The sequence below is a fragment of the Astyanax mexicanus genome, chromosome 3 (genome assembly GCF_023375975.1).
Source record: "Astyanax mexicanus isolate ESR-SI-001 chromosome 3, AstMex3_surface, whole genome shotgun sequence".
NCBI classification, from domain to species: domain Eukaryota; kingdom Metazoa; phylum Chordata; class Actinopteri; order Characiformes; family Acestrorhamphidae; genus Astyanax; species Astyanax mexicanus.
This window is the reverse complement of record NC_064410.1, coordinates 59,602,222-59,624,598: the sequence shown is the minus strand read 5'-3', so window position 1 is coordinate 59,624,598 and position 22,377 is coordinate 59,602,222. Positions and strand designations below refer to the sequence as shown.

Genomic DNA, 22,377 nt, shown 5'->3' with positions numbered 1-22,377 from the left:
CCTTGAAAATGCAATCAATCTATCAATCACATTTACACAATACACATTTTAAATAAATATTTAATATAAAATTCATGGGTTTCTTTGATTTTACCAAATTGGAATATAATCCTATACTGGAATATAATCCTGTGGGTTATAATCAAGAAGAAGATGAATGATCATAAGCCATCAAACCAAGCTGAACTGCTTGAATTTTTGCACCAGGAGAAAAGGCTTAAAAATATCCAAAAGCAGTGTGTAAGACTGGTGGAGTAAAATGTAAAACATGCCAAGATGCATGAAAACTGTGATTAAAAACCATTGTTATTCCACCAAATATTTATTTTTAAACTTGTTTTCTTTGCATTATGACAGTATACTACTCTACTACGCTAACCCCTTTTTCTTCCCTCCCCTCTCTGTTCTCTCTCTCTATCTTTCTCACATGTGCTGAGACGCCTGGCCGGCCGGTCGGCCTGGATCTGTCCGTCTGTGGTTCCAGCTTTCAGGAATCAGCCCTGTCCTTCTACTCATCAGAATTATTACACAACCCTTCTAACTCCTGCTTTTTGTTTCTCTTCCTTTCCTTTCTGTTTCTCTATCTATCTCTTCTACATGTATGGAGATGCCCTGTTCCTGATGCTCCCAGCCTGGCTCTCCACTGCCCGCTGTGTTGTTCTCCGGCTCTGCAACCCTGCACTGATTACCATTAACACACTCAGTATCTGTTTCTGTATTAGCCATAGCTCTATAGTTTGTGCCCATCACATTCTTATATTCATACATTAGTACCTGTTATATTACCCATAGTTCACATTAATTCTCTGTACTTTTCTGTTCTGTTTTTTGTTTGTTGTTTGTTATTTGTTTGTACTGAGCGGGTCGACCCGAGTAGGATGGGTTCCTCGGACTGAGTCTTGGTTCCTTCCAAGGTTTCTTCCTCTTAAAGGGAGTTTTTCCTTGCCACTGTGTCACCATAAAATTGGCATCTCTGTGGTGCTGCTCATAAGAGGTGGGACCTGTTTTTCCTGTAAAGCGGCTTTGTGACAACCTTTGTTGTAAAAAGCGCTATATAAATAAAATCGAATTGAATACGCTGCTGTCTCTGTCTCTTTTGATTGCATTCATTAAAAAGAGCATTAGTGTCTTATTGATCACCATCCCAACTACCTCATCCCCAACTCCTCAACTCATCCCAGTAGTATTGGATGGAGCTCCATCATCCCAGAGAACACAACTCAGTTCTTTCACTGGAGTTTTATACCCCTTTAAAAGACCACGCCTGGCATTAGGCACAATACCAGTAGGTTAATGTCAACTGATCGGCCCCAGACAGTCCTATTCTATTGGCAGTACTTTTCTTCTACATTGATTAGACAGGCTGTTTGTGTGCATTTGCTTATACAGATGTGTGGGTTCCCAAATCATGATTAATGTACCTATTGATCATGAAGAGTTAACCTGAACATTATCATTACTTTAAGTCTCCGGCAAGGTGTTGGGTATGATATGGTTAAAGCTCCTGAGGGAAAAGATTAGTGTAGATTAGATCAGGCTTGTCCGATAATTACGTTATTGACGTATCGTACAATACATGAACAAGAGCTTGATAAGTGCTGCTGACCTCAATACTGCTCACTGAGTTACTTACAATAACTCAGCTCATAAATGTAAATACGCTGCTGTGTGGACTTGGTTTTAAAACAATTAAAATAATTTTATTTCTTTTTTTTTCTTTTCCATTTTCTCCACAATTTAGCACAGCCAATTACCCAACCCACTCATTAGGACTCCCCCTATCGCTAGTGATGCTCCAACACACCAGGAGTATGAAGACTGACACATGCTTCCTGCGATACATGTGAAGTCAGCCATCGCTTCTTTTCGAGCTGCTGCTGATGCTGTAGCATTGCTGAGTAGCATCACAGCGCTAACGCTCGGAGGACAGCGCAGCGACTCAGTTCTGATACATCAGCTCACAGATGCCCTGTGCTGCAGATATCACCCTGTAGTGATGTGGGGAGAGAGCGCCATCTACCCACCCGGAGGGAGCAGGGCCAATTGTGCTCCCTCTGAGCGCCGGCAGCTTGATGGCAAAGCTGCATGAGCGGGATTCAAACCTACGACCTCCTGCTCATAGTGGCAGCACTTTAGACCACTGGACCACTGGACCACCACCACATTTATTTTGGATTTTTAAACATATTTAAATTAATCAATTGATTAATCACAACAATATTCTGTGATTAAATGCGATTAATCGCATTTGTTCTTCTTAAGACGCAAGTTTTTATAGTGGATTTTAAAATGTAAAACAAAGAATGAATGTAAGAAATGTAAAATGCAATTATATTAGTGTTGTTAAATAAAATACTAGTATATATGTTTATGTTTGAAATAAAGAATGCATGATAAATTGGATAGAAAAACTATATTATAAACATCACAGCTTGATTGTAAGAATTTCTTATTTACGACCTAATTTGCTGAGTATAAATGAGGATTTGATTCTGTGTTTCAGCGCGTATATCTGTGCAGTGTGAAGCTGTTTTATCACAAAGCGCTGAAAATTCGCAGCTGCACTTTTCAGTTTTTAAAAAATCTTATCAGAGAAAAAATAAGATATATTGCCTAGAAATTAGATCATTTTACTTACTAAGAACTTACTTAGATTTAGTTTTTCCAGAATAACTTATTATCACAGACCTACAGGCCTAGATCAGATGAAATGTCTGAAACTGGCTCTGATTTTCCCATTTTTCCAGCAGCGGTGTCAGAAGCCTCTGTGGAGTGTGTTCTGATGCGGCTGGCAGACGTATTTACGGACCCCGAAATTACCAGGCTCTCCTGGGCCTCTCCAAACCCGCTCTTTTTGCGACAGATCGGCCGAGGCTGGAGATCTCGGTACGAGGCGGCGAGGGCCACGCTGATTCCATCTGCTCTGCTCTGGAATGATCAGAAGATTAGATGTGAATGAGAGATCTCATTTCACCGTCTCTCTGTCTCTCTCTCTCTCTCTCTTATTCTATCTCTCTCTCTATTTCTCTCTCTCTTTCTCTCAATTCAATTCAAGGTGTTTTATTGGCATGACAAATAGTGCTACATTTGTGTTGCCAAAGCCTGAGTTCCAGAGTTTTAACAGTACAATAAAAATAATAATAATAATAGTGAACTGATTTAGAGATTAACAATTTCTAGATTGTTTCTAGATTCTACATTTTAAAACAATGCAAATAAATAAATAAATAAATAAATAATAAATAACAAAAAAAAAGCATAATACAATTAATAAGAGTAAGTAATGGGACAAATTAACCAAAATTGTTTGTTCATGTGTGTATAGTGTGTGTATATACTATATATATATATATATATATATATATATATATATATATATACTCTGCACTGGAATGATCAGAAGATTAGATGTGAATGAGAGATCCTGTTCCACTGTCTCTCTCTCTCTTCTCTCTCTCTCTCTCTCTCTCTCTCTCTCTGTCTCTTTTCTCTCCCTCTCTCTCTCTCCTTTCTATCTCTTTCTCTCTCTCTCTCTCTTATTCTTTCTCTTTTTCTCTCTCGGCGAAGTTCTGTCTTAATGAGCTGCGGAGGTAATTGTCTCTTAATCCGTATAAAGGCCCGTCTCCGAGCGCTCTTTGAAACGGTAGTTAATTTGAGATGTGGGAGAGCAAGATGTCTTTATTGAGTCAGTTTCCCGAGCGTGAATACGGCGCGGCCGTGGCGCGGTGGGCGTCCGCGAGCGCCGTGACTCACCGCGGCCCGCTCGCCGACTCTCATCCTGCCATCTGTTTTCATAGTTTTGGGGGAAGTAAATACATCAATACAAACAGTGACCACCAGCACCAGCAGAGTTCTGGGGAATTGGTGGTTGTGGGCTTGGGATTCTCCATGGAGCGAGGCGTGGGCGAATGAAGGCTTGCCTTTAAAAATTTGGGGACTTGCTGGTAATTTGCTGTTAATTATCTGGACCATCTTTCAGTCCCCTGAGGAACAGTTTGCAAAAGCAATGGCAGAATTATTACACAACCTTTCTGCATTTTTACACTACTAACAGTCTTTGAAATGACATGTGTTACTTTATAACATGTGTAATGACCTCTTAAGTGCAGTTCAGTCACTGACCCAGTCTAGGAGTCTCTGTAAAACACAAAATCCACCGGAGATCCTATTTAAACCTGTAGTTACTTACACACAGAGATGGGTTTTGGCAGTTGGAACAAACAAAACCACGGGGTGGATTTTTACTTGAGTAAGATGAGTTACTTACATACTGTACACCTACCTATCTCAATTGTACTTGGCTGGTGGTGTTCCTCCATAGACAAATTCTAAACATTTGTTCCTTATCTCTGAATTACTGGGTGAAGTATATAACACTGATGTGTTATTCGCACAAATAACACAGGAATGAACCGCCATGCTTTTCCTAGCGCTGTTACTTAGCTCCTATCTGACGAGACGGTGTTGCTGCCCGGCTTCAGCTCTGCCTTTGGGCGGTCCCGAGCCAAGGTGGGTGGGGCCTTGAATACTAATTCACGGGTTGACGTAGACACAGAGATATACTGTCATATGAAAAAGTTTGGGCACCCCTATTAATCTTAATCATTTTTAGTTCTAAATATTTGGGTGTTTGCAACAGCCATTTCAGTTTGATATATCTAATAACTGATGGACACAGTAATATTTCAGGATTGAAATGAGGTTTATTGTACTAACAGAAAATGTGCAATATGCATTAAACCAACATTTGACCGGTGCAAAAGTACGGGCACCCTTACCATTTTATTGATTTGAATACTCCTAACTACTTTTTACTGACTTACTGAAGCACAAAATTGGTTTGGTAACCTCATTGAGCTTTGAACTTCATAGCCAGGTGTATCCAATCATGAGAAAAGGTATTTAAGGTGGCCAATTGCAAGTTGTTCTCCTATTTGAATCTCCTCTGAAGAGTGGCATCATGGGCTCATCAAAACAACTCTCAAATGATCTAAAAACAAAGATTGTTCAACATAGTTGTTCAGGGGAAGGATACAAAAAGTCGTTTCAGAGATCTAACCTGTCAGTTTCCACTCTGAGGAACATAGTAAGGAAATGGAAGACCACAGGGACAGTTCTTGTTAAGCCCAGAAGTGGCAGACCAAGAAAAATATCAGAAAGGCAGAGAAGAAGAATGGTGAGAACAGTCAAGGACAATCCACAGACCACCTCCAAAGAGCTGCAGCATCATCTTGCTCATTTGCACCCAAATATTAAGAACTAAAAATGATTAAGATTAATAGGGGTGCCCAAACTTTTTCATATGACTGTAGTTAAAATCAGTTTTAAATGTGGTGTGTCTGTATCAGTGCACAGTGTACAGGACTCACCCCAGGCTGACTCTATCAGGGGTCCTGGTGGGTGTCGAGGGGCCGGCGGCGGCGGCGGCAGCAGTGGCAGGGGGCGGCTCCCTCCTGCTCCTCAGAGACTGGCTCCTCTGCACCTGCCTCAGCACACTGCTCTTCAGCTCCAGCAGCGTCGACATGGCTCATTCACCACCTGCAGCACAGACCAGCAGTTTCACGTTAGTGGCGCACGTGGAGGAAGATGGCACACGTGACCGACCATTTCCTTCTGGTGCACTTAATCCCCCCACTACCAAAACTGGAGGAAAAACAAAAACAATTAACCTGATGTCGACCTCGCCGAACAACCTCTGACCGGATTCACAGAAAGTGCAACGAGTAATTACTGTAATCACGCTTCGTTAGCGCACGCGCCCGGCCCCGGTCTCACGCAGATCCGGCCTGGTGTTAATTGACGTCTGTGTGCCAGGCACATTTGTCTACGCTGAGTGGTCAGCGGTGCGATATGGAAAGTCAGCAATTACGCACAAAATTCACGATGCTCTCAGACTCATTACTGACCATGCCACAGTGGAGAATGAGAGAACAGCGTACAGGAGGTCAGCAAAATCCAATTTACCTAATTACCCCCTTAATCCAAATGTAGCAGATCTGTCAATGTATGTCTGGTACATTACCCAAAAGACTTTCACCGGGTTTCCATCCAAATGTTACATAAAAGTTATGCATAATTAAAAATATGTGATTAGGAGTGGCACTGAAACAATAAACAGAATAAAGAGATTTAATTTTCTGTTTTACCCAAACTGTTGCATGATGCACATAAACACTGCCAATTTTTCTACTTCTATTGTTTAATGGAGAACCTCATATTTGAGATAAACAGCTGTTCAGGTGCAGTTTAACTTGATTTATTAACTAATGCAATCTCTGCTGCTGCCTACATGATAAATTGCATTGAAATATACTTTACTACAAAACACAGGACCTTCTTGCGATATTTCTCATGTGAAACCAAACTAAACCAATGTTACATAAAAGTTATGCATAATTATAATTTACTGGCAGGACCATGCTAAATAAGTCTTGATTCTGTCCAACAAACTTATGTTGTTGGCTACTGTGATTATGAGTAATAAAATGCTGCTAAGTGGTTGCTTTGGTATCCTATGTGGTTTCTATACTGATGCTACGAGTCTGCTACAACATTAAGTGTGGTTTCTATGCTGTTGTCAAGCTGTTGATAGATTCTTTATAAGGTATTTCAAGTTGTTACAATGTTGTTGCCAACTGGTTGCTATGGAGTTGTAAGACATGCACCCCTTTATGTTTGAAATAAACCGCTGTATATGACCAAAGTTTGGTCCCTTGTTCTGGACCATGGTTCAAGACAAACTGAAATGTCAAAGTCCAGATTGGTTTAAATCAGTTAACAAGCTTGTAAACTTGGAGTATTTTCTACTTTTCTGCTTGGCTTGGCTTAGCTTGGCTTGGATGGATTGGCTTGGCTTGGTTGCCTTTTCTTGGTTTGGTCTGTTTGGTAGGCTTTGCTTGGCTTGGATGGATTGGCTTGGGATCTGGTCGGCTTGGTTGGATTTGCTTGGTTTAATTGTCTTGGCCTGTTTAGTAGCCTTGGCTTGGTTGCCTTGGCTTGGCTTGGCCTGTTTGGTAGGCTTGGCTTGGCTTGGTTGCCTTGGCTTGGCTTGGTTGCCTTGGCTTGGCTTGGTTGCTTTGGCTTGGCTTGGCCTGTTTGGTAGGCTTGGCTTGGCTTGGTTGCCTTGGCTTGGCTTGGTTGCCTTCCAAGTGCTCCAAAACACTTTACAACAAAATATGTGACAATGTTCTCTCTGCTGATTGGTCAAAGATGTCGGGGGCCGGGTAAGAAAGTAAATACAGGAAGGAGGTAGAGTTTAACATGGAGCAGCAGCAGACCCATAACACATTCTTTATGGGTTTTGGTGCGGTTGTCTTGGTCCACATCTGAATTTAATTGTTGTGTTTACACCTGCCCAAACTAATCGCATTGAGGGTAAAAAATAGTCTAATTTAACCGGATTAAATACAAAAGTGCAGCTGTGACAGCAGCCCTACAAGAGCACATCCTTCTCTAGTCAATGACAGGCCAAGACAACAGAGGAATGACAGGAAGCAAACTGAAAACGAAAGACAGGAACGACAGAGAGAAATGTGGAGAGAAGCCGAGGGGAGGGGAGATGACTAAACTGTGACGGGGAGGGTTTTGATTGATCGAGACGTCTCAAACAGACACACAAACAGCCCTTTCAGAAAAGTGACAGCACGCGCTCTCTTTTTTCAGATGGCTAAATGCTAAGAGGAGGAGCTCCAGAGCCGACTCATGCCTCCTCCTCCTCTATATGAAGACTGCGTAACAGGAAAGAGAAACATTTATCTCTGCCTTCAAAAGCAGCTTTCTTCCTCCGGCTGGTACAAAGCTCTGCATTCAGTCTGTTTGGAGTCTATTCTACAGAACTCAGACTGACAGGCCTTTAAACCGCAACAAGAAACCGCAGCGACGCTTTACACAACCACAGCACAAAACCCAGCCGACGTCTGAGTGTGTTTATAGACGACTGAGGACATTTCTGCTCCTCAGAGTTATTTTATTACCATTATAATTACTGTTCTTCATTCTTAATCCAGACTAATCCACAATCAGGACTCAGACGTTACGCCAATCAATACTTCTTTGAGCTGACAGAGCTTCTGTTACTAGGTGTTGCTAAGTGGTCTCCATGGTATCTTAGCGTGCAAAAGGCACACATTTAAAAAGTGAACACATGTGCCCAGAGATGCTATGGAGGTGCAGAGTGGTTGTTATGGTATCATATGTGGTTGCTATGCTGCTGCTCAGTGTTTGCTATGACATTTTCTGTAAGGTGGTTTCTATGCTGTTGTTAAATTGTTGATAGATGGTTGTTAAGGTATTTCAAGTTGTTACAATGCTGTTGCCAACTGGTTGCTATAGAGTTGCTTAGTGCTGTGATATCCCAGGTGGTTGCTGTGCTGCTGCTAAGTGGTTGTTTTGGTATCATAAGTGGTTACTATGCCGTCGCTCAGTGTTTGCTATGAAGTTCTCTAAGAGGTGGTTGCTATTCTTAGTGGTTGCTTTGGTATCATAAATGGTTGCTATGCTGCTGCTCAGTGTTTGCTATGACATTCTCTGCAAGGTGGTTGCTATGCTGTTGTTAACAGAGGTTGTTAAGGTATGTCAAGTGGTTACTATGCTGTTGCCATCTATGCTGTCGCTCAGTGTTTGCTAAGAAATTCTCTAAAAGGAGGTTACTATGCTGTTGAGCTGTTGATAAATGGCTGTTGAGGTATGTCAATTGGTTAATATGCTGTTGCCAACTGGTTGCTATGGAGTTGCTAAGTGGTTGCCTTGGTATTCTATGTGGTTGCTATACTGCTGCTACATGTTTGCTATGTCATTCAATGTGGTTCCTATGCTGTTGTTAAGCTGTTGACAAATGGTTGTTGATGTATTTCAAGTGGTTAATATGCTGTTGCCAACTGGTTGCTATGAAGTTGCTAAGTGGTTTCATACGTGGTTGCTATGCTGCTGCTACATGTTTGCTATGACATTCAATGTGGTTGCTATGCTGTTGATAAATGGTTGATAAGGTATTTCAAGTGGTTAATATGCTGTTGCCAACTGGTGGCTGTGATTTCCCATGTGTTTGCTATGCTGCTGCTAAGTGGTTGCTATGACATTTAAGGTGGTTGCAATGGTGTTGCCAACTGTTGATCTGGTGTTGCTTAGTGGATGCCACATAGATATTATAGTGTGCCAAAATAAATGCTATATTAATTTGTGCAGTTGCCACAATGTTGTTTAGTAGATTCTAAGGGGTTTCTAGGCAGTTGCTATGTATCCAGTGTTAAGGTGGCTGCTTAGGTATTTCCAGGTGGTTTCCGTGGTATATCATGGTTAGATAATTGGATGTTACAAATGAATTTGTATCACTCTTTTGTTTTTGCGTGTTTTTTTAGAAGAACTAAAACCGTTTTATTACATAAAATAAATATTGTAAGCTGGTCTAATCCATAGTAGACGTCAGCCTGGCCCTAATTTAAAGCCTATAAATCTAATCGGGACCAGGATGTTGCCGCAATCAATTCTGCTTAGGGTTGACAGAGCCTCCGGACGCCCGTGGCAGGTTAATGCTCCTCACAGCAGACTTTAACTCGCTCATCCTGACCAAATCTCAGAAACGTCACTGTTGATGCGGAGGCTAATTCTGACCTCTGAGTCTTTCTACAGTAGACCAGCCATATTGATTTGCATAAGCTGAGCAGACTGTCATCAATCAATTTACTTTTTCAGCGCTGAAAAATCAGACTGAAATTTTACTCAGGAGAGGAACAGTCAGATAAGGAACATGTCTGTCAACACTGGGATTGAAAATAAGGCAAATTCTCCACATCTACCACAGGATTTGCATTAAGTAAGTAGGTAAGTAATCTTTATCTACACTGATTAAGCATAACATTATGACCTTCTTTTGTTTTACCTACTGTTCTGGAAAAGTTGGGAGACAGAATCTGTCCAAAATCTCTTGGCTTTGTTGGGAAATCTGCATTACGCCTTACTGCTTCAGCGCAATCCCCATGGTTTCTTAAGATGGAACAGATGGACAGGATACTTAGATCTTCAGCAAATGAACAATTTAGTAAAACCATAGGCTGTATATAGCTGGACAGAGCATCGTCTCTCAAAAGTGAAGCCACCACAGGTCGGGCGCCCCCTGCTGTTCGGCTGCAGAAAGCTATGTAACCCCACCCATCCCCATAGGTTTCAATGGCAAAACAGACAACTTTCAATCACGTTTTTTCCAATATACTGTAATTTTACCTCCATTATTTAAATGCAGCAGCTAGTGTAACCTCTGCTTATATTGTCAAATTTTTATATCCCCACAGAATTCGGTTTTTAAAACGTTATTCAGCTCTATTCAAAAAAGGTGTGGTTATTGTAAAAGGGCTGGTTATGGGCGGGACCAATAACAGACCGTCAGCTCTGCTCCGCCCCGCTCTGCAGTCTGTGACCTCGAGGCAGCCCTCGGGGCGGGGTTATTTAAATGAGTAGGCTGCTATCCACAGTCTTTCTCCCTCCTCTGGTCTCTACTGCGCAGAATAGGGTTTCAGGATTGCCAACATGGCGGAAGATTTTGGCTTCATTTTCATTGAATGAATGGGAACGGCGACACGGCGTCCATCGTTTTTTACAGTCTCTGAGTAAAACAGTGATCTGGGAACTCCTTCCACTCGCAAAGAGTTCAACGATCATTACAGTTACCAGACCTTTTATCACCCAAATCCCCACTCAGACTTATTGTGTAAAGGTCAGTGAAACGGTTTCCACAAAAATCTAACCGATTGAGTGAAAATGTTATCTATTGATTACTACTGTTCTCTACCTACCAGGTTGCCTACCTACCAGGTTGCCTACCAACCGGCCTTATCTCTGCTGACTTCTGCATTACAGACTCCATACAACCGCCCCTCCACCAAACTTTACACTTAGCACAAAGCAATCAGACAAACACAGCCAAACCCAGATTCATCCAACATACGAATTGCCATCCGGAAAATTCTCAGTCTTAGGAAAAGTCTTAGGTACTCCGTCAACACTGGGATTGAAAATAAGGAAAATTATCTACATCTAACGCAATTTTGGATTAAGTAAGTAGGTAAGTAATCTCTATTTACACTGATCAAGCATAATATTATGACCTTCTATTTGTTTCACCTACTGTTCTGGCAAAGTTGCGAGTATCCTGAAGCTGAAGCATGTTAGCCTACTAAACTCCTGAAAAAACAACCCCACATGTTAATGATCCCCCCTCCACCAAACTTTACACTTGGCACAAAGCAATCAGACAAATACCACCAAACCCAGATTCATCCAACATACGGATTGCCATCCAGAAAAGTGTGATTCGCAACTCAAGAGAACACATCTCAGGAGAGGTACAGCCAGATGAGGAAAATGTCTGTCAATACTAGGATTGAAAATAAGGCACTTTTTTCATATCTACCACAAAATTGAATTAAGTAAATTGGTAAGTAATCTTAAGTATAACATTATGACCTTCTCTTTGTTTCACCTACTGTTCTGGAAAAGTTGAGAGAACAAAATCTCTTGGTATGCTGAAGCTTTAGCAGTTAGCCTCCAGAACTCCTAAAAACAACCCCACATCATAATGATCCCCCCTCCACCAAACTTTACACTTGGCACAAGGCAATCAGACAAATACTGTTCTCCTGGTAACCGCCAAACCCAGATTCGTCCAACATACGGTTTGCCATCCAATGAAGTGTGATTTGAAACTCCAGAGAACACATCTCCACTGCTCTATAGTCCAGTGGCGGCACGCTTTGCACCACTGCATCTTGAGATTTGGATAAGGCTCCTCAGCCATGGAAACCAGAAACCCATTCCATGAAGTTCTCTTTACTCTACTGTTCTTGAGCTAAGCATCTGCTGGTGTCGCTCTGTTATTTTACACTGACAAAGCAAGTTTCTGTAGTTCCTAGTTGCTTCCACTGTGTTATAATATCACTGACAGTTGGCTGTGGAATATTTAGTAGTGAAATTTCACAACTGGACTTGTTGCACCGGTGCTGCATCCTATCATGGTACCACCCTAGGACATATAGATGCACTCTGCATGCCTAGATGCTTCCTTTGATACACCAAGGATTTTGGATGGATGGGTGAGTGAATACTTTTGGCAATATGATGTATATTCCAGTCCATTTGATGCAGGTAGGTCTGCAATTAACAGCAACAATTTACTTTTTTTACTTTTTGATAAAAGCAGCCTTGTGATGTGGCGAGATTAAGATGGGCACAAAGAGAAGTGGCAGACGTTGCCAGAAGGTTTGATTAGCCAACTAATCAAATAAAGTGGACACAATCATTAATTAGAGACGCAACTGATACTAGCTGATAGTGAAAGCCTTAAATCAGTGCAGCAGAGGAATAAAACAGAATAAAACATCTACGTATTTGTCCTTTTTCCTCGCAGCGTCACCCAAACTGGATCAAACGCGACCCAACCGGACCCAGCAGGACCTAGCGGGACTCCACGGGACTCAGCTGGATGAGTCGTGTTTGCACCCGACACTCATTTAATAGACTTGCATTAAAAAAGGTCAGGCTCCTCCAAAATAGGCAGAGAAGTTTCAGCATTACTATCTTTCCAGACTAATAACCTCCGTCCCCCTGATTTTAGAGCCGCCAGTGACTCGAAATGTGGCTCCAGGGAGCCGTGGTTACCTGCTGAACGGATTCTCACACTCGTCTGGCTGGTTGGTACCGGTTTGTTGTTTTACATGGTCTTACACTTTGTGGCTAAGTTGCTGTCGTTCCCAGTCTCTTCCACTGTGTTATAATATCACTGACAGTTGGCTGTGGAATATTTAGTAGTGAGGAAATTTCATGAATATGGTGTATTTTCCAGACCATTTGATGCAGATAGTTCTGCAATTAACAAGTCATTTTTTAACTTTTGGATAAAAGCAGCCTTGTGATGTGGCGAGATTAAGATGGCCACAAAGAGAAGTGGCAGACGTTGCCAGAAGGTTTGATTAGCCAACTAATCAAATAACGTGGACACAATCATTAATTAGAGACGCAACTGATACTAGCTGATAGTGAAAGCCTTAAATCTGTGCAGCAGAGGAATAAAACAGAATAAAACATCTACATATGTGTCCTTTTTCCTCACAGCGTCACCCAAACTGGATCAGACGCAACCCAACCGGACCCAGCAGGACCTAGCGGACTCCGCGGGACTTAGCGGGATGAGTCACGTTTGTACCCGACACTTATTTAATAGACTTGCATTAAAAAAGGTCAGGCTCCTCCAAAATAGGCCGAGACGTTTCAGTATTACTATCTTTCCTGGCTAATAACCTCCGTCCTCCTGATCTTAGAGCCGCCAGTGACTGTAAATGAGGCACCAGGGAGCCGTGGCTACCTGCCGCCTGGATTCCCGCACTCCGGCTGGTTGGTACCGGCTGTAATTAGCGGCGGGGCGGCTGAGCAGCTGCCTCAGAGGCTAAGCCAGTTTCAATTAAACGCACCCTGTCCGCGCCGGGTGTCACTCCGTCTCAGCCATCAGCCTCCGTGAAAGCCACCGTGCCACCCGACACATGGCACCAGCTGCCAAGGGAGCGTTGGCGCAAACCAACAGCATGAACATTGCCGTCAACACCACCACCCCCTCTGCGTATATATACACACACACACACACACACACACAGATACACACACACACACACTCCTGGGCATGTGAACGGCACTGTTGCTCAACAGAGTGGCTCCTGTGAGAGACAGCCAGGCAGCGCCAGCCTCATCTGCGAGGCATGGCGGGGTCTCTATGGTAACGGCTGAGCGAGAGGGGCCACGGACGCGGCTACATAGGACTCCGTAAAGCCGGCACAAAGAACAGCCTTGGTGCCATTATATCAATGTTTCAGAGCTGGTTAAGTAGACGAGCTTCACTGGTGGATCTCGAGTGGGATTCATGACCACCTGTGTCCTCAAACCGGCAGGAAAACCAACGAGTAAAAAGGCCACGTTCACACAGCAGGTAAACGTGGCTCAAAGACGAGGTTTTCATATTATGAGACGTTATCAGATGTGTTATCTGTGTAGCAATTTGAATGGCAAAAACACACTGAATCTGCTATTTTGAATTCATATTTGGGTTCACACAGCAAGTGAAAGTCGACAAAATCGACAGGTTATAGTTCCAAGAAAAAGTATTTGGCCCCTTACACTTTTATTTAGTTTTTTCTTTTTTTTTTGGCCATACTTACATTTTTCAGATTAGAAAGTTCAATAGGTAGTTAACAGGTGGTCAGTTTAGGAGCGTGAACTGTATTAAAGTCTAAAAAAAAACAACAGATATGTTAATGACTGATAATGGGAAGCTAAGCTGTTGCTAGGCTGTAGCGTGCCGGTTGCTAAGGTGTTGCTAGGTGGTTGTTGTGCTAATCGGTTGATTGATAATGTGTCAAGCAGTTACTATGGTGTTGGTAGACTTGTTGCTAAGGATTTGCTAGGTAGTTGCTCTGGTGTTGCTTGGCTTTTGCTTCAGTGGTTGATAAGGTGTTGCTAGGTTTATTGTCTAAATGGTGGAATCACTTAATTGTGGGACGCCAGATCTTTTCCCCAAAACCTGGTTGATACAAAGACTCGAGAGTAAAAGACCCTTGTCAGAAAGCCCCCATGTCAGATAGGCCACTTTCCCCTCGACCCTGTTCTCCAGAAGCTTCCGCCAGGGCTTTAAGATTAAAGCGTGACTCAGATCGGTGAAATTGGAGCGATCCATCTTATTGGAAACCTCATCCCATTGCCATCGTTTTCCATTCACCAGCCGGATTAACCTACTGGTCTCTGTCAAATGAAATCAGGAAGGGCTCCTGCATAATGCCCTCATTGGGCTGACACACTGGAATTGGCGGTGCATTTTTCACCAGTGTGTGTGTGTGTGTGTGTGTGTGTGTGTGTGTTTACAGACTGAAACAAATTCTTCCTGACAATATTTGACATCCAAGAGAGGAAGACCTTTAGAGCAATGAGTCGTTCTGATTCGCCACTGCTCTTTGAAGAAGGTGTCAACATGCCGCCCATTCAACCAGCGTGCTGCCCAACCCTGGCATGATAACAGACACACTACATCAATACAGTTCCAGTGTATCATTGCTGTCATGCAGAAGCGTTGTATCGCCAATTTTAGCTACATTGTGTCTAAACTGGACCAATAGAAATGCTCTAAAATGGAACTGGATTGAGTGAAAAAAAAAATTACATTGACTTCCATTCACATTATGCCCGATCTGAAGAAGTTCTATCAGTCTAGAAAAGGTTAAAGTCATTTCTAAAGCTTTGGGACTCCAGAGAACCACAGTGAGAGCTAATATTCACTAATAGAAAAAAAACATGGAACACTGGTGAACCTTCCCAGGAGTGACCGGCTGACATTACTGAACTTACTCCAAAAGGGCATGAACAACTCATCCAGGAGGTCCCAAAACAACCCAGAACAACATTTAAAGAGCTGCAGGATCTCACTCGCCTCAGTTAAGGTCAGTGTTAATGATTTAATAATAAAACAAAAGAGACTGGGTGAAAATGGTCTCCAATATAAAAAACACTGCTGACCAAAAAGAACAAAAAGAACATCTTGATGATCTCCAGAACTTTGGTAAATATTCTCTAAACTGATGAGACAAAGTGGAACTTTTTGGAAGGTGTGTTTCCTGTTACATCTGGCGTAAAACTATAAAACACACAATTTCAGAAAAAGAACTGAATCATACTGAACATAGTAAAACATGGTGGTGGTAGTGTGATAATGATCAGGGGCTGCTGGATAACTTGCTTTAGTAGATGGAAGCAGGAATTCTGCTGTTCATTTACCAGACAATCCTGAAGGAGACTAAATATCCGGCTGTCTGTTCCTTAGTGACCTCAAGCTCAGGTGTACTTGGGTTCTGCCGCAGGACAATGACCCAAAGCACACAAACAAAAAGTCCACCTCTGAATGACTGTTTATGCTGAAAAATCCTCCAATTAAAAGTCTGAATTAAAACAATTATGTAAAGAAGAGTTAAACAAAATTCCTCCACAGAGATGTGAAAGATTCGTTGCCAGTTATCAGTAAAGCTTGATTGCAGTTGATTGTTGAATTTGTTTCCTTTAATAAATAAAATGATCATTTAAACAGTGCTTTTTATGTTTAGTCAGGTTATCTTTGTCTGATATTAAAGTTTGTTCGATAATTTTCTTTTTCATGCCTCTGAATCTCAGCAATAGGTTCCAACTTAAAGTATCTAAATGCATTGATCATTTGGACATATTATTTGGACATATAATCTATATTGTGTATCTATTCATGCCGGGGATGTCAGCTACAGTACGTACCCTGTGGCCAGCCCTCCATCAGCTCCACAGCGCTGGTGTTTGTGCAGCTCTCCACAGATTAATTCAACAGGCACATCATTTTCCACAATTATTTATGACAGCAGGGCCTGTGATTGTTGTTGTGCAGCAATTATCAATCTCCCCTCTCCGTCTCAGGGCTGTCAGAGTAAGCAGCGAGGGTCACTGTAAACCAGAGGTTCCAGAATTTAGGAAAATTGCCAAAATGTCAAGTAGCCTCTTTGTCCCGAGCCGCCGAACGACGGCACAAACACACGGCCGACAGGGCAGCGGCGTGGCCGAGCCATAATGCCACATCACACACGTAAACATTTTAATTTTACAGCCACTTACAAAGTAGCCCAATCAAAGCAGTGCTTGAAAACACATCACCTTAATCAGTCCACACAAAAGCCCAAAGCCCTCATAAGGTCACATTGTCACATTAGCAGCTTCTGCCAGCTGAAACCCCTTACAGCTCACAGTGAGAGACAGCTGTGTGAGTCGGATGATGAGTCTATTATATGACCAGTTCACCTTTGTTCTCCGTTTGCCACTTTAACAGACCAACGTTACATTAATGAGGTCCTGCAACCAGTGACCTTACCTTTTCTGCACGCTACAGTCTGCTGTTCCAACAGGACAATGCTCATCCACACACTGCAGCTGTATGAAGAGCTTGCATTGAAGACATCGCCAGATCTATCCCTGATTAAGAATTCTTTAAAAAACTTAAATCAACTGACAAAGAAAGGAAATGAAAAGAAAGGAAAGGAAAGCAAATTACAAAAAAATAAAGCAAAGGGAAAGTGAGGGAATGGAAAGGAAAAGACATTAAAGAAAAGAGAGGAAATTTAAATAAAGACAGAAATAATAAATAAAGAATAAAGAAATAAAAGAAAGGGAAAAGACAGAAAGGGAAAGGAACTGGAAGGAAAGGAAAGGGAAGAAAATAAAAGAAAAAACAGAAAAGGAAAGGAACTAGAAGAAAAGGAAAGGGGAAAGAAAATAGAAGGAAAGGAAAGGAAAGATATCGAGATATAAAAATACATAAAATGAAAGGAACTGGAACAAAAAGAAAGGAAAGGAAAAGACAGAAAAGGAAAGGAACTAAAAGGAAAGGAAAAGAGAGAAAAGGAAAGGAAAAGACAGAAAGGGAAAGGAACTGGAAGGAAAGGAAAGGGAAGAAAATGAAAGGAAAAAAATCAGAAAATGAAAGGAAATAAAAGGAAAGGCACTAGAAGAAAAGGAAAGGAAAGGGGAAATCAAATGGAAGGAAAGGAAAGGAAAGATTTTGAGATATAAAAAAAACAGAAAATGAAAAGAACTGGAACAAAAAGAAAGGAAAGGAAAGGAAAGGAAAGGAAAAGACAGAAAAGGAAAGGAACTGAAAGGAAAGGAAAAGACAGAAAGGGAAAGGAACTGAAATGAAAGGGAAGAAAATGAAAGGAAAAACTGAAAAGGAAAGGAACTAGAAGAAAATGAAAGGAAAGGGGAAAACAAATGAAAGGAAAGGAAAGGAAAGATATCGAGATATAAAAAAGACAAAATGATAGGAACTGGAACAAAAAGAAAGGAAAGGAAAAGACAGAAAAGTAAAGGAACCGAAAGGAAAGGAAAAGACAGAAAAGGAAAGGAACTGAATGGAAAGGAAAGGATAGACTAGGTAAAGAACTGGAAAGAAAGGGAAAAAAATAAAAGGGAGGAAAGAATAAAGAAAAAGACAGAAAGGGAAAAGAAAGATAAGGAACTGGAAGGAAAAATAAAGGAAGGGAGGGATTGGAGGCAAAAGAATCACAATGAGAAAGGGAATAAAGGGATAGGGACATAAGGAAATTATTTGAAAGGGAAGAGAAGAACAGAAAGGTATAAAAATACGATATAGTCCAAGACTAGGCTTAATCCCTGCACTCGGACACTGCACCAAAAAGCCTAAATGTTAGGATACGTTGTACACAGCTTGTTTATACTTCATATAGAAGTACTGCCAATAGAATAGGACTCTCTGTAACAGATAACAGTAGTCCTGGACAAGAGAGGAATAAAGCTCCAGCCAGTGCTTTTGGGATAAATTGTGGAGTTAAGGATGAGGTGGGATAAGATGATGATTATCCAACACCCTCATCAAGTCTTCCCTAGACAGTATAGAGACAGTTACTCCAAGAAAAGCAGGATAAACTCTTTTTAATGCATTTCATTTTGGATTGTTTTGTAGGATGCCAGTGCCAAACGCGTCCCAGACTTGTCCTTAACTCATCAAAGCAGATGCTAAAGTGCCACTAGCTGTGAAATGCTAAGAAATCAATTGCATACAGCCCTCATAGATGACGAGGGGGTTCCATTCGGCTCTGCAGTGCCTGATATATATATTGACCAGTGCACATTTCGCTATAAAACACAGAGACCCCATCAGTCAGGCCGGCGGGAGGCTGTGCACTGGGAACCACAGGACTTATCATTAGGATCTATGAGCAGATAAGGACGGTAATCCCCCCGGCTGTGATAAAAGTTCCGAAGGGCCATCAGAGGATTTGTGCCATCTTACGTCTCGACTGGTCATTTCCAAAAGGGACAATCTGCTACTGTGATCGGCTCCAACGTCAACCATGATACCACTCAGCCACTCTGCACCAGAGATCGATCCACAGAGCCAGGAACTGATGGAGTGAACATGAGGGAAAGAGAAGGAAAAGAAACAAAAGGAAGCAAAAAGAACCAAAAGGAAGGGAAAGTAGCAATAGGGCAAGGAAAAGAAAGAAACATAAAGGAATGGAAAGCCAAGCCAAGAAAAGCTAAGGCAAGAAAATAAAAGAAAAGAAATGAAGGAAAGGAAAGTGAGGAAAAGGAAATGAAATGAAATGAAAAAGGGGGGAAGGAAAGAAAATAGAGGGAAATGGAAGGAAAGGGAGGACAATGAAAGGAAATAAAAGCAAAGAAACTGAGAGGAAAGTTAGAAAAGGAAAAAAAGGAAGGCAAGGAATAGAGGCAAAAAGAAAAGAATGAAATGAAAGGAACTTGGTTTAATTGGAAGGGAAAAAAGGAATGGAAGAAAAGGGAAAGAAAAGTCAGGGAGGAAGAGAAAAGGACAGGAAAACAAGGAAATGAGCCAGAAATTAAATGAAAGCAAAGGAATTAAAATGTAATAGAAGGAAAGAAAGGGAAGGAATAGAAAGGTAGAAAGGAAGGCAGGAAGAAAGTGGAAGAAAAGGGAGGAAATGTAAAAGGAAAAGACAGAAAATGAAAGGACAGATGAGGAACTGGAAAGTAAAGGAAGAGAAAGGAAAGGAAAAGGACGAAAGGAAAGGAACCAGAATAAAATTAAAGTAAAGGAAATAGATTAAAATAACAGAAAGGTAGGGAGGAAGGAAAGAAGAAAAGACGAGAATGAAAAAGCAGGAAAGGGAAAGAAAAAAGAAACTGAAAAAGAAAGGAAAAAATAAAAGAGTAGGGAAGGGAATAAAAGGAAAAGACAGAAAATGAAAGAGAAGGAAAGGGAAAGGAAAGAAAGTGAGGAAGTAAGGAAGGGAATGGAAGAGAAGGGAATGGAAGAAAAGGAAAAGGCAGGAGATGAAAGAGAAGGAAAGGGAAAGGAAAAAAGTGAGGAAGAAAGGAAGGGAATGAAAGAGTAGGGAAGGGAAGAAAAGGAAAAGATAGAAAATGAAAGAGAAGGAAAAGGAAAGGAAAGAAAGTGAGGAAGTAAGGAAGGGAATGAAAGAGTAGGGAAGGGAAGAAAAGGAAAAGACAGAAAATGAAAGAGAAGGAAAGGGAAAGGAAAGAAAGTGAGGAAGTAAGGAAGGGAATGAAAGAGTAGGGAAGGGAAGAAAAGGAAAAGACAGAAAATGAAAGAGAAGGAAAGGGAAAGGAAAGAAAGTGAGGAAGTAAGGAAGGGAATGAAAGAGAAGGGAAGAAAAGGAAAAGATAGAAAATGAAAGAGAAGGAAAAGGAAAGGAAAGAAAGTGAGGAAGTAAGGAAGGGAATGAAAGAGTAGGGAAGGGAAGAAAAGGAAAAGACAGAAAATGAAAGAGAAGGAAAGGGAAAGGAAAGAAAGTGAGGAAGTAAGGAAGGGAATGAAAGAGAAGGGAAGAAAAGGAAAAGATAGAAAATGAAAGAGAAGGAAAGGGAAAGGAAAGAAAGTGAGGAAGTTAGGAAGGGAATGAAAGAGAAGGGAAGGGAAAAAAGGAAGAGGCAGGAGATGAAAGAGAAGGAAAGGGAAATGAAGGGAATGGTGTGTATGAATCACAGGGTTGAGTTTTGTAAGGATGAGAGAATGTCTGTAACAGAACGAATCAGAACGGCACTCAGCGCTGGTTTCTGTGTAATTGATTTGGTAGCTCTGAACGCAGCGTGTGGAACTTCTCGCTCTGCTTTTCTCCCTGAAGCTCATGAGAAAATGTAGCTTCTGCAGGAGAATGATATTAGAACGGGGGTTATGACTGTGTAACAGGGTGGTAATAAGAGGAACAAGAACTTGTATCATGTCTCATGACTTTTGTTATGTTACATACAAGCTGCTGTGTCCTGTGGGTCTGTGGGCGGGGTCTCCTGCATTAAGTGTGGATGTGATTTCAGCCAGAGTCGCATGTCTTCTCACAGAGACAGTTCTAGCCAGATGCTGCCGGTCACAATTATCAGTGTCCAATGACCTGTCCACTGTGCATTTCCTTCTATTCCCATTCCTTCTCTTTCATTTCCTTCCTCACTTTATTTACTTTCCCTTTCCTTCTCTTTCATTTCCTTCCTCACTTTATTTACTTTTCCTTTCCTTCTCTTTCATTTCCTTCCTTTCTTTTCCCTTACCCTCCAGTTCCTTGTCTTTTCTTTCCTTTTCTATCTTTTCCTTTTCCCTTTTCTGTCTTTTCTTCCCCTCTCCTTCCTTTCCTTTTTTGTCTCTTTCTTCCTACCTTTCTGTTCCTTTCCTTTGTTTGCCTCTTCCATTCCAATTCCTTTCCTTTTCTTTCATTTACTTTAATGTTATTAAAGTACTTTCATGTTATAATACATTATAATTGACTATAACTAATATTATATTTAAGACAAGTATAATTCATGAGTGGTTAAAAATATATTTATAGGATTACTGAGGGTGTGTTTATAAGTTGGAAGCTTTTTTAGTCATGATACAGATGGTCTACAAGCAGGGACTGAGTTTTTTGGTATTGATGTATAACATGTTATAAACACAGCTATTATTGCATTATAATCACAGTTCACAATGCATAATAAACATGGCTATGATGAATTATAGAGTTTTATAAATATGTATAGCCATGTTTAGAATGCCTTGTGAATGCATTATAATGTGTTTTGAGTATGTTTATAGAGTCTCATAGAGACGACATTCATAGAAAGTGTTCCCGAAACTTCTTCTGCTTGCCTTAATTAGTGTAATGAACATATAATATGAAAATGCAAAACTAAAACAAAATTGCAATGCTATGTTTCAAAATAATTAGCAATGAAGCAAAAAAATATATATTTACTAATTAAAATACATTAACATAACAGGTGGGTTAAATGTAATTTTTTTAATTAATCTGTCCTCAAACAATTGTACATTTTAAATGAGCTTTCAGATATTTTCTGATTTAGGATTGTAGAACCTGATGAAATACTGTAGAGCTTACTCATGTCTGAGCCACATGAGCTTCTAAATCAGGTAAAAAGTGATTTTTTTTTAGGACAAAGGAGCACATCTCCAAAAACCCTGGCTTTCAGGATGTGGAACTGTTTTTAAATCCGCTTAATCAGTAAAAACTGCCTCTGAAAAGCCAAACACTGTATTAGTCTCCTGAACATGCGACGCCTGAACACGAGAGCTGCTTCAGTTCATCTCTGCTATCAAAACCCGACAGATCCTGCCGAACAAAGCCGGTGACATGGTTCACCGTGGTTTTCCTTTTCTTTAAGCTCTTGTCTTTTGTGCTCCAGGAACCACGGTGAGAAAGAGCAGCGAATCAAACACTGTCTTTTACCTGAAGCAGGAATCTCGCTGAGCTTCCCCGCCGAAGCTCCTATTAAGCCGAGCACACATTTCAGCTGTCAATCACTGCCTTTAGAGTCGAGGGTGGCAGGGTG

At 41.2% G+C, this 22,377-nt stretch overlaps 1 protein-coding gene across 2 annotated transcripts in view; it reads right to left on the bottom strand.

Moving 5' to 3' along the window:
- The window catches only part of baiap3 (BAI1 associated protein 3), a 129,140-nt gene that overhangs the window by 92,908 nt on the left and 13,855 nt on the right, over positions 1-22,377 (bottom strand). For both annotated transcript variants that reach the window (XM_022666661.2, XM_049475946.1), the window contains exon 2: positions 5,370-5,538. In XM_022666661.2, coding sequence (XP_022522382.2) covers positions 5,370-5,524 — 155 coding nt within the window. In that variant the 5' untranslated portion in view covers positions 5,525-5,538. The remainder of the gene's footprint in view (positions 1-5,369; positions 5,539-22,377) is intronic.